We start from the raw sequence: 13,091 nt of genomic DNA, 5'->3' as shown, positions 1-13,091 counted from the left end.
AGAACTAATGTGTGTCTGTCTCCCAACTCTGAGCCTGACCGGTGGGGTCCCTCTCAGGATCTTCCCCCGGGGGCGTGGTCATCTGCCACCGGCTCAAGGATCAACCCACAACTCTCCTAAATAAGAACAGTAGTAGAGACATAAGTCTCTGCTGTGGAATTTAGGGGAAGGCCTGGATATTATATTATTTTTTATTTTATTATCTCTACTCTTACTATACTGCCTCTCTAATTGTTTAAATTTTATGATTATTTAGCTTACTATTTTTTAGTTTACCATTTTATTTATTTACATTATGAAACTATGTATCTACTTCCTTTCTTCTTTTGGAAATGCAAATACTATTAAATGAATATTTGTTAACTACTGTAAACCGATTTGATATGCTCGCATGAAAAATCGGTATATAAAAATTATTAAATAAATAAATAAAATAAATAAACAGCCAAGCTTTGATTTTTTTTTTCTGGATTGAGAGATAGGTCTCCAGATGCAATGTTAGTGTTAACGTGTTTGATATTTTAAGGGTAGAACAGCTGATTGCACCAAGTATCATGCATGTTAGTCTTACTGAAACTAGTGACTAAGAAGGATAGGAACAAAGTTCCCTTGTGAGGTGCAGGAGAACAGAAATTGGGAAAGAAATTTTGGGGCCAGTTAATTCACTCATTTGAAGAATAAGCAAAGTTTTTACATTTTATCCCGGTCTCAACCAGGAGCCAGTGTAGCTGATGCAAAATTGGCATTACATGGTCAGTGAATTTATCCCCTACCAAGAGTTTAGCTGCCATGCTGTGTAATAGTTGGATACCACACAAATACCCCCACCTGGTACTTATATTTTATATAGGGTATTCTCTGTACACCCACTCAAGATTTGCTTTTAATTTTGTAAATTATCATTTTATTAAATCAAATTTGATGGGAGAGCAGGGGATGGTTTCATATATTAATGGGCTATCTCCTCGGTGCCATTGTTGTTCTAATCATTAACACACCCACCAGCCTCCAATGTTTTTATTCAAAATTATGTTATTAAAAATCTCATGAGATGGGCTACAGAAAAACCCCTTTGTTTTTTATTTTTTATTTCATAATGTAAACGTTAGACATTCTAAAAGCTAAGTACAAGCGTAACATTCTCGACAGCTGAATGATCAGTTTAAAAGTGCTTGACACGAAAGAAAATAATTAGACAGGCTCCCTTCCTCTCTCTCACTAATACTATTACTCTCTCATACACACATAAGAATATAAGAACATAAGAAATTGCCATACTGGGTCAGACCAAGGGTCCATCAAACCCAGCATCCTGTTTCCAACAGAGGCAAACCAGGCCACAAGAACCTGGCAATTACCCAAACACTAAGAAGATCCCATGCTACTGATGCAATTAATGATATAGAAAAAAGCCTTAGGAAATGATACGAACCAATAAATTTCAAATGTACTGGTGCAATTAATAGCAGTGGCTATTCCCTAAGTCAACTTGATTAAAAGCAGTTAATGGACTTCTCCTCCAAGAACTTATCCAATCTTTTTTTGAACCCAGCTACACTAATTGCACTAACCACATCCTCTGACAACACATTCCAGAGCTTTATTGTTGAGTGAAAAAGAATTTTCTCCAATTAGTCTTAAATGTGCTACTTGCTAACTTCATGGAATGCCCCCTAGTCCTTCTATTATTCGAAAGTGTAAATAACCAAGTCACATCTACTCGTTCAAGACCTCTCATGATCTTAAAGACCTTTATCATATCCCCCCTCAGCCGTCTCTTCTCCAAGCTGAACAGCCCTAACCTCTTCTCACTCACACACACACACACAGGCGTCGCTCGCGGCCCACTGAGTGCCTGTTTTTCTCGGCTGCAAGCAAGATGGGCCCTACTCACAGCCTGTCGAGTCTCTACTTCTCTCGGCCGCAAGCATGATGGATGCTTATCATGACCCGCCAAGTCTCTGCCGCTCGCAACCCGCCGAGTCTACTTTCAGCTGCAAGCGGAATACGCTCTACTCGCGGCTCACCAAATCTCTACTCCTCTCGGCTGTCAATCAGATGGGCTCTGCTCACTGCCCCATATGGCTGCTCTTTGCTGACCCCTAATGGCTGGTGCCCCAGGTGACTGCCTAGTTCACCTATTGGGAAACGTCGGCCCTGCATGGAACTAATCCGAGTAGAGAAACTGTTATTTATCAATTTATGAATTAGTGCAGCAAGTTTCTACATCAACCTCTACTGGACTGGTAGCCGGTGAAGAGATGCAAGTACTGGTTTAACTTGCTCATAAACACTAGAGCCAGTTAAAACTCGCGCAACAGCATTTCGGGCAATCTGTAATGCTCTCATAATATTAGCAGGTAATCCAAGGAAAATAGAATTACAGTAGTCCATCCCTGTTAGTACAATCATTTGCAATACAGTACATAAATTGGTAAACAATAATAAAGGTTTCAACCTATACAACATTCTAAGCCAGTGGTTCTCAACCCTGTCCTGGGGACCCCCCCAGCCAGTCGGGTTTTCATGATATCCACAATGAATATGCATGAGAGAAAATTTGCATGCTATGGAGGCAGTGTATGCAAATTTTCTCTCATGCATATTCATTGTGGATATCATGAAAACCCGACTGGCTGGGGGGGTCCCCAGGACATGGTTGAGAACCACTGTTCTAAGCTATAAAGCGTGGTCTATCGTATATGCTTTTTTTCTTTTCAATAAATCAGATTCCAGAAGTTTCTTGAGATTATTTATTGATTGATTTATATTCCACCTTTTGGCATTTCAAACCGATTACATTCAGGTTATGTAGGTATTTCCCTATTTTCATAGGGCCGGACTTAAGTGCGCCGGGCCTATTTTAAAAAGGCCCTGCGTCTCGCGTAAAGCTCTGGGATTTTTTTGGGGGGGGTTTAGCTTAGGGCTGGGAGGCAGAGGAGTTAGGGGAAGGGAAGGGAAGGGAAGGGGGGTGGGGAATGGGGGAAGGCAGCGCGGCTCAGCATGGGCTCGGCGCATGCAAGGTGCACAATTGTGCACTCCCTTGCGTGCCAATCCACGATTTTATAACATGCGCGTGCGCACTGGGTAGTGCGCACATGTTATAAAATCAGGCATACATGTGTGCGCATTGGGTAGCATGCGCACATATATGCCTGCGCGCATGTCTTAAAATCTACCCCATAGGATTTACAAACTAAGGGAGTGATTTACTATGCCCCAATATTTTATTGTGGGAGGGGACAAATATCATGGTGGGATATTCCCATGGTATTTTTCCCCTCCCACAAAAAATGTTAAAGCAACGTTCCCGCAATATTGTTTCTTGCAAAAAACTCCATGAGAAAAAATGTCATAAGAAAATTGGGAAGACGCACAATGGTGGCCCCCTTCACACAGGGCCACCATCATTTTAAAGGGCCACTAGTGGCCCAAATTTACCCCCCAAGCATGTAAAATCTTCCCAGGGGTCTGTATAGTCCCCCATTTCCCCACCGCCCTCACTGTCTGTCTAGGCAGTCCAGCAGGGTAAAAACATTAAAAATATGAATATAATAGTAGTGCAGTGATGCCCCGATCCCCTTCCAAACCCCACCCTTGTCAAGAAAGTAACCACCCTGGTCCAAACCCTTGCCATTAGTCCCCATGTCCCCCAAGTAGAAGGCATTCCCCTTATCCCCTTATCCCCCCACCCTAGCCTTCCCTAATAGTCTAGTGGTATTTCTGGTTATCTAGTGGGATCTGGAGCGTGCCACAGGCTCTGGGCCAGTCACAGCCATCTATACAGACCCCTGGGGGGAGGATATTACATATTGGCATTATTTATTACTGCTGCTGGCCCTTTAACTTTTAGGCTGGGAGCATTGGGTCATTCGTTACCATTCTGATGCTCTTTCAGAAAGTTAGCTACAACTCCTGAGTTGTAGCTAACTTTATGGGAAATATCGCAGATCTAACAATCCATGTTATTTTATTAGTATAAAATTAGCTAATAATAAACTGCTTGACATATATTTGAAAATGTTATGCATGCAAAGCAGCTTATTTTAATATGGAGCAAGTTTCTGACCAAAATATTGCGCGATTAACAGAGTTTTCACTAGTGATATACTTATCATAGCTTAGTAAGCATACCCTTAAATCTGTACCTGAGGCAATGAAGAATTAAATGACTTGCCCAAAGTCACAAGGAGTGGCAGTGGGATTTGAATCCTAGATTCCCTAGTGTGCAACACACTGCTCTAATCATTAGGTTACTCCTCCAATTGCCCCAAAATTGGTAAATCCAAATCTTCAAATTTCAAACAATTTGGAAAATCTGCAGTTGGATACCTAGACAAAATCATTACTTTGGTTTTATTTACATTTGGCATTAACTTATTGTATGTTAACTATGATTTCACTGCAGACAGACAGAACGATACTAAGTCTAAAGTTGCGGACCATGACCTTTTTAAGTGAGAGAGATAGACTACATTGGGTTATTATGGCACTGATTATAGTGGCTAGCTTGGGGACTAGGTTTTGTCTTAGGTTGTCAATAAAGTTTGGAGGCATGGAGGTTTAAGAGGAAAGGGAATTGACGGATCCTCTGGAAGATTTTCTGCCCTCTATAGAGGAGATTGTTCTGACCTCAGACAGTATAAAACAGACTGGGGGGGGGGGGGGGGGTTAAATTGGTCTGGCTAAAGTTGGAAGAGTAATGTATAATGTACTTTTGTCAACTGGGCCTCTGGAAGGTGATGGGGGGAGTGGTGACAAAGGAGGTGCAGACAGCTTTAATTTTTTAATAAAATAGTTTGTAGAAAACATCAACTGAATGGCACTTCACAGTGGGACTTAGTGTTAAGGAGTCGGGTTTGGAGAGTTTCCTTACTAGCTGGAATAGTTTCCCAGATTGGTACTTTGCTAATTCAAGTTGTTTGGAGACATGGGGAGGAAGGGCATTTGCCAGCTGAATGGCTGTTTTGAATTTTTTTGCATGTTCTTCAATAAGTATCTCTTTTTTGTTTTCTCTATTTTTTTTCAGATTGGCAGGATTGTTGCCTAAGGAGTTGTAGATCATCATGGAATCAAGGGCAATTCCTGGGAGATCCCAGTAGATTGGGTTTGAGGAGCACTAGATATCAATGGTTACATTGTTAGACTAGGTGTTCCACTTCTGAAGTGGTCGCTCTTTTTGATAGAGTACGGAGCTTGCCAATGCTGTCACTAGTGATAAGGGACATATTCTTGATAGGAAACATGGGCTCAAGAATATGAGTAGTGTGACCTGCCCTAGGGTAGTGATCTTAAAGGAGACTGAATCCACCATTATAGTATTAGCATCTAACCTGACACTAGAAGAGTGAAAAATCAATTTTAAAGAGAAGTCAAGTTAATCGAATACAAGTTAATCAATATGAATATGATATTAATCCCCATCCTAACCTCTTAACATCTTACCCATTGAAACATGTAAACCGTTGTGATGGCGAAACCGAATGACAGTATATAAAACTCGATAAATAAATAAATGAAATAAATAATGGGTAAGAGTTTTGATTAACTGAGTCCCAGATCCTCCATATTTTATTGAATACTGATGGAATTACCCTTTTGGGGGGGGGGGGGGGGGGTCCTTTGCATGGCAGATGACATTTCTTAATACAAGACGTTTGTGGGTTAAGTTAGCAAGATCACATAAGAGTTCAGAGAGCTGAGAGAAGGAATCAAGTTAATTATCATGGTAGATTAGACCAAATGTAGGCCCTTCATCACCATGGAATTTTAGGACACAGCAGTTTCATTTGTCTGGTTGCTTGGTTGCAACTAGATCAAGACCCAAGTATTGGTAGAAGATGATATCCACTCTGTCATCACAGCCCATGGATTGGAGTGGGTGTTGCATTTGGTAACCTGGATGGCACAGCTGTATGAGAATGAGAGTGACAGTGTTCCTACCCCTGTTTAGGTTTCTATGAAATATAGGATGTGGAGTTTAAATTCTTTAGTTAGGTTCGTGATGAGATGAACTTTATAGCTGTCAGACTGCATATTGAGAAGGCCAAGCTAAAGAGGAGAAGAGCTGACTTATCTGGGACAGTCCGTGTTTGTGGGCTATAAAGTGATAGGGATAAGGCATCTAGAGTAGGTAGGTTTTGGTAAGTGGAGCTTCCTTCTGTCCCTATACTACCTCCCCAGGTAGGATGGTTTTGTTTAACACATTGTGATGAGGTATAGAGTGGCAGGGATTTGTGGCTAAAGAGCTTAGGGGAGGAGCAAGAAAGGGATTATCACAAAAATTTTATTAAACAATTGACTTATACCATTAGAAGATTATTTAAGAAAGGCAGACCCTGGGATAGATAGTGAGGGATAGGTGGGAGGGATTAAAATCCAGATAGCGGAAATCTAAAAATAAGCCTCTGAGTTACTTGCTGTGTTTCTCTCAGATCACGTGTGAGTTCACTGAGCTGAGGGCACTGTTCACACTGAGCTCCAGCTGCTAATTAAACTAGATACCAAGGTCCTAACTGTTTACATGCAAACAGGACCCTGCCCCTATGAAATTTTACCCCCACTGACCTCATAAATTTTGTTTGCAAACAAAAATAATACTGATAAAAGGTATCAATGGAGATGTTCCAGGTGTGGGACTAAACTTTAACCAGTGACTGCACATATTGGGCACTCTAGCTAAAGTTACACGCATAAATCTGGTCAGACAAATAGTTATCCTAATTATATTGGATAAAGATACGCATGTAACTTCATCTGAGTTTATTCAGTGGCAGACTTGTACATGTAAGTACTGCAGAATATCTGGGGAAAGTTACACATGCAACTTTCCCCAGATACTTTTGCTGCCTGCCAGCTTACTGAATACTGACTCTATATCACTGTCTATAATACTGCTTAGATATATAAAATATCCAGCGACTGGAAAAAAAACTGAGGAAGACCTGAGGTAATAAAGTATGTCTGAAAGTAATTCTTGGCAGATGAATGAAGAATCATGTTTTATCTGCACACTTTGTGTCTGCAATTCTGTATGTCATATCTCTATAAGTTCATTTACAAACACACATATATTTAAACAATAAGGACAGAAGCCTGGCACATTTTCTAGGTATTAACAGCCAAATTGGGAAAGCTTCAACATCAGCCCATTTAACTCCTGCCAGGCATTAATGACCTAGTAATACCCAGGGCAGAGGTTATTAATGCTCATATAATTCACTTGGAGGAACAAAAGAAAGAGGATATAACTAAAATGTAAGCCATTTCATCAGAGGGCAATGAGATGAAGGAGTTCCAGAGATGGTGATGTCAGCATGTCTTAGGAATTACACCCGGTGAGACATCCAATTAAAATTGTAGGAAATGCTCTGAATTTCCAATTGGTATCTTGTAGTGACACTGGGGTAGATTTTAAGAGGCGCGCGAACAGCCTACTTTTGCTTGCGCATCAGACTCAAGCAAAAGTACGCTGGATTTTAGTAGATACGCGCGGAGCCGCGCGTATCCACTAAAATCCTGGATCGGCGCGCGCAAGGCTATCGATTTTGTATAGCCTGCGCGCGCCGAGCCGCGCTGCCTCCCCCCGTTCCCTCCAAGGCTGCTCCGAAATCGGAGCGGCCTCGGAGGGAACTTTCCTTTGCCCTCCCCTCACCTTACCCTCCCTTCCCCTACCTAACCCACCCACCCGGCCCTGTCTACACCCCCCCCTTACCGTTGTCGGGGGATTTACGCCTCCCGGAGGGAGACGTAAATCCCCGCGCGCCAGCGGGCCTGCTGCGCGCCGGGCCGCGACCTGGGGGCGGGTACGGAGGGCGCGGCCACGCCCCCGGGCCATAGCCACGCCCCGTACCCGCCCCCAAAACGCGGCCGACACGCCCCCGAAACGCCGCGTCGACCGGGCCCGCTCCCCGACACGCCCCCGACACGCCCCCCTCCGAAAACCCCGGGACGTACGCGAGTCCCGGGGTCTGCGCGCGCCGGTAGGCCTATGTAAAATAGGCTTACCGGCGCGCAGGGCCCTGCTCGCCTAAATCCGCCCGGTTTTGGGCGGATTTAGGCGAGCAGGGCGCTGAAAATCCGCCCCACTGTGTATATCTAATAGATACCCAATGGGCTGAATAAAATGTATATTATTTAACAATGAGCTTAATTCAAAAATCGTACAGCACTTTAAATTTAGGTCAAAGTTATTTCACTACCTTAATGGATATTAGGGGTGGGAAGAAGAAAAAATGTTTCATTTTTCGTTTAATTTTTGGAGGTTTGATTTTCCATGAATTTCATTTCGTCTAATGTTTATTTCGTTAAAACAATGAAATAAACCTTTTAAAAGAACAAAAAAAAAGATGGGGCTTTCCAATGCCTCCCATGCCCTCCACCCATCCATCACCCAAAAAATGCCTTGGCCAGGATCCTCCCTGGCCCTCACTTACTCAGTCTGGTGGGGATCTGATGGTGAGATCTAGGCCCAGGCTAGGGACCAGGCTGAGGTCACCATGACCTCAGCCTAAGCTTTAAACAAGGCCCAGGCTTCAAGGCCTAGACCTGATGCTTGGGCCTCAGCCTAGGCCAGGGCTCAGACCCAGGCCCAGGGTTAGGGCCCAGTCAAGAGGCCAGGTTCCAATGCCTGGGCCTTGGAGATCTTCAGTTCATCTCCTTTGTTCTTAGATGAAATTCCACCATTTGCTTGAGAGGCAGCAGTTAGTAGTATACATTTTGTAGTATACATCAAAATGGCACCTCCGGCATCTCCCAAATGGACGGCATCATTTCATCTAAGAAGAAAGAAGATGGATCGAAGACCTCGGAGGCCCTGGTGCCAGAACCCAGCTTTCAGACTGGGCTCTGACATCTGACCTGGTATCAGGCCAAAGCCCCAGCCCTCAGGACCCAGCCTCCTGCCGGGCACAGAATTGGACCTGGGCTGGGCCTTGATGCTCAAGATTCAGGACACAGCCTCCGAGCCAGGCTCTGGTTTAAGATTTGTGTTCGAGCTGAGACCCTGGTATCGGGACCCAGTCTCCAAACTGGGCCCTGGCATCAGGCCTGGGTGCAGGCACTGGCTTAGACCAAGGCCATGATGCTGGATCACCAACTGAGCAGGTAAGGTTTTTCAATTTTGGAAGTCTTAATCAAAGTCCCGACTTTGGGCGAAGCCCTTGGCTGAGACCTCAGCATCACGCTCAGGCCCAGGCTTTGGCTTCACATTGAGTATAGCCCATGCTTTGGGCCTTGACCTATTCCCTAAATAAAGTCCTGGCTTTGTGCATGGGACTTGGCCCAACAGACCAATTATTTTGTTTTCAAAATGAAACGTGAAAACCAACAAAATTTCGTCTGATTTATAATCGTTTTACTTGGAAAATTAAATAAAATTAAATAGGAAATTTTGTTCCATTTTATTTCTCCCAAATGCCTATCCCTATTGGATAGGTTTTATGTTGCAGGTTTTCTTGGATGATTATTTTAGTATGGGTATGTTTTTTGAAAAGCTGGCAATTAAAGAAATAAACCTCAAGTAAAACTATATTTCAAAAAAATCAGCCTTTAAAAGCAAGCCTAAAATACTATGCTTTTACAATGCTTCCTAAACAACAAATAATTCAAATAATTCCACAGCAGTTTAGGAAGAGAATTCCAGATCACAGCAGCCAAATAAGAAAAGGCCTTTTTCTGAGTTGCTACATATTTTACCTCCCTATTGTTCGGTAAGCAAAAGGCAATACCTTGTGTGGATCTCAATTGTCACCTACCTGGCGTTATTAAGGTGATGCCAAGTAGGTGAGATCCAGCCTGGAAAGAATGATTTGGAAGTTCATGTTTATTCATCACAGTTCTCTGAGGAAGGATTTTATATCTGAAATGTGGCCACGGGGGTTTAGGGAATTGCAGTAACACAAAAACTACAATTTATCTGGATATAGAGAAAGGACATGGAGAAACAAAAGTTCCCACTTGTACCATCTTTTTTGAGATATTTGTAATTGCATAAAAATGTGAAAAAAATATAAATTAAACTTTTCAAAATCTTTTTTGGACTGTCTTAACAAAAATTATATTAGATGGTTTGGGTGGAAGTTGATGATTACATTGGTTGTCCACAGTAACCTGGATGGTACTCAGTTTGGACTGTTAGGAAATTACCACCTTCCACTATTCAGTATATTTTGTATTGACAGCCTGTATTTTATCCATAGATTAGTGTAACAGGGTGTTTTTTCTATTTTTTGTAATTTAGTCACTCTGAAGTAGGGCTTTGTTATTTGGATTTGTTTAGTAGGGATGGAAAGCATATGAAGATCACATAACAAAACAGACTCCCCAAAATGAAGCTGCTTAAAACATAAAATGGCCAAGTTAAACAGCATACAAACATGTACAGCTGATCAAAGACTGAGTAATGTGGTTCTGCAATTTCAAACCCAATGAAATCCTAGAGGCTGGGTTTTGAACCTGCTACAACCAATTCAATAATTTTTTAGGAGACTGTATAAGGCATTGTAGTAGTCAAGTCAGCTCATAAAAAATGCATATAATCACAGTAGCCAAATTCTCCCTAGACAAATAAGGATGAAGATTTTATACCATCCTAAATTGAAGAAAAGCAGAGCTAACCACAAGTGTGTTAAACAAACAGAATCCAAAGTAACTCCAAGGATTTTTATGTCTGATTGCACTAGAAGAATATGGCTTTATAAATTAACAACAGAGGTGGGGAAGTTCATCTTCAGGTTTTTAACCAATAATATATCAGTCTTTAAAGGATTAAGGATCAGGTTGTTTCTAAACATCCAATTCCCATTTAAACTTAAACACTCAGATAATCTTTCTAAAATCTCTGCTCATATGTTCTCGGACTCTCCATAAATCTGGATATCATCCACATATACTAAACAGTTAAAACCAGCCTCCTTAATTATATAACCCTCTTAAGCACTGCCCAGGGACACCTGCATAAGTGCATGTGCTCCTACACTGGCAGCCTCTCACCGACTAACTGGATTCTGGCTTGCCTCTGGGCAATTATGCCACCACAATCTATTCCCAGATGGTTTCTAGGGATACTGAGTCTCACATAAATCAAAGATCACATAGTTCCTAGAAATGCATCTAGAGAATAAATAAAGAAAAAAAATACTGGAATTGGCAATCAGTCACATCACAGAGCTAACAAACTAAAGTTTTTTACTAACAAACAGCAAAAAGAGTGAATGGAAAAAATATTTAATTTGCAAACAGCAACAAGCAAAATAACAAGAATTCATACAGTTAATGCTAACTAGACATGTTTTACTGCACTTAGCCTGTGCCTTGGGAGGTGCAGGAAAGGCTGTCCTCACAAGGATGTAGAGCCAGAACGATCTTGACCCAGATCTGGCCTGTCTACATTCCCAGCCAAGACTGAGATTTTCTGGCAAATTTTGTGATGGGTCACTCTGTGGCTGTTACTGTATAACTAATGAAAGCTTAGGGCACCAGCTTCCTGACCAATAATAAGAAAAAATACTGCAATATTTTATCACCTTGTGGAAACTGGGGAAGCATGCAGTCCAAGTCTGATTCTGGGGTATAGAGCAAGTTTGCCTCTTAAGTCTCAGCTGCCAGAAACAATAGAGTACATCAAGAGTTAGGCTGCCACTTACCTATCAGTTCAAAGATTGCAAGAAAAAGGAAGTCTTACTGTGGAAGCAAAATGGTCTCAGAGCAAAATAAGTGTCAACAGGCACAAATATCCTATTTCTGCACAAATACTGATATTGGTTTCTAGCACCACAGTGAAAATGTTTATCATTGCAACAGTAGAACATAGTCAAGAGCATATGGTAGTGCATATGCATTTCACCTGCATTTCACCTGCAACAACCAATAAGAAAATACAATTTAAATTCCAACTATTTTCGGGGGACATTAATTTCTTCATAGTGCTTAGCCAATTCACAAACCTTTTTAATGTCATACAGGTCATGTGAAAAGTGTATTGAGTCTTTATTAAAGGCTACCTGTTTATTTCAAAATTATATCAAACATTAAAAATGCTACAGAACAGTCCTGCCTTCCTCAGACTGTGACCTACAAACCCAGTGTCTCTCTTTGGAATCCCAGGCTCAGACTTTCATAAACTAACCAGCACACATTTTTATATGGCACCACATGTAGCTCCTTCTGCCATGGGATATTCCAGCCCCTAGACTGAGGAAACGGTGCAGGCAAGTATCTAGATCTTGAAGCTCCTAGTCAGCATAGTGCTATAAATGAACGTTTCAACGTGTAATCAGATTTTTTATCCAGATGTTTTCAAATGGGTTTAAATTTAATTTTCAGAGCATACAAATCAATAATGTCTTCTTAAAAAGTTAATGCTAACAAAAGAATTTTAAAAAGGCTCAGGGGAACTGACCTGGGGTTCAGAGAAGACTTGTTTGATACTGTTGATTGGACCATATGGAATACCGCTGCCCTCAAATAACTGTAGCCATTCAGTTGTCATTTTTTCAGAGAACCTAAAAAGAACAAACAAAAGTTTGTGGTCTGAAGTGTGTGCTTTGGATTCCAAAGAATGTAGAGGGCCACCATATTGGTTTCTTCTAAGGCAGTCAATAATGTAAGAAAAATGAACTACATGTGTTACTCGGAAATGCAAAAATTAACCCTAGGGCACGGAACATGTTTAAACCAATTTGTAATTCTATCTGACCAAGAATGATGCAAAACGAAATTATCAGCAATTTCAAATATGGATCAATGTATTTCCTCCATTCCTTAATTACCATAATGATCTTCACATTTTTAAGACAAAAGAATTGCCATTATAAGAGGAATGTCTACAATATAAAACTGTTCTAATTTCCATCTCAAATATCTGATTTAGTTCAGAGCAATGGTTTTCCTGTCTGAACATCTGAAACACATGTCAGAATTAAGAACTGTAACTGTTAAGATATAAACATGAGTCACATATTTATTAGCAGTCTGGGTTCTCAGTGTACATTAAGGTCAGTCGGGCATGGACTATAATACACTGTGATCATACAATATTAATTAGCCATATGTCCTGTTGCACCATAATGAAAAGTGAAGACACTGCAAAG

At 41.4% G+C, this 13,091-nt stretch overlaps 1 protein-coding gene across 1 annotated transcript in view; it reads right to left on the bottom strand.

Moving 5' to 3' along the window:
- The window catches only part of SUGCT (succinyl-CoA:glutarate-CoA transferase), a 1,474,461-nt gene that overhangs the window by 696,269 nt on the left and 765,101 nt on the right, over positions 1 to 13,091 (bottom strand). The window contains exon 12 of the mRNA XM_029589533.1: positions 12,401 to 12,503. Within this exon, the coding sequence (XP_029445393.1) occupies positions 12,401 to 12,503 (103 nt within the window). The remainder of the gene's footprint in view (positions 1 to 12,400; positions 12,504 to 13,091) is intronic.

This window comes from Rhinatrema bivittatum, chromosome 2, assembly GCF_901001135.1.
Source record: "Rhinatrema bivittatum chromosome 2, aRhiBiv1.1, whole genome shotgun sequence".
Classification (NCBI taxonomy): domain Eukaryota; kingdom Metazoa; phylum Chordata; class Amphibia; order Gymnophiona; family Rhinatrematidae; genus Rhinatrema; species Rhinatrema bivittatum.
The sequence above is the reverse complement of the archived record's forward strand: the minus strand, read 5'-3'. Positions and strand labels throughout refer to the sequence as shown.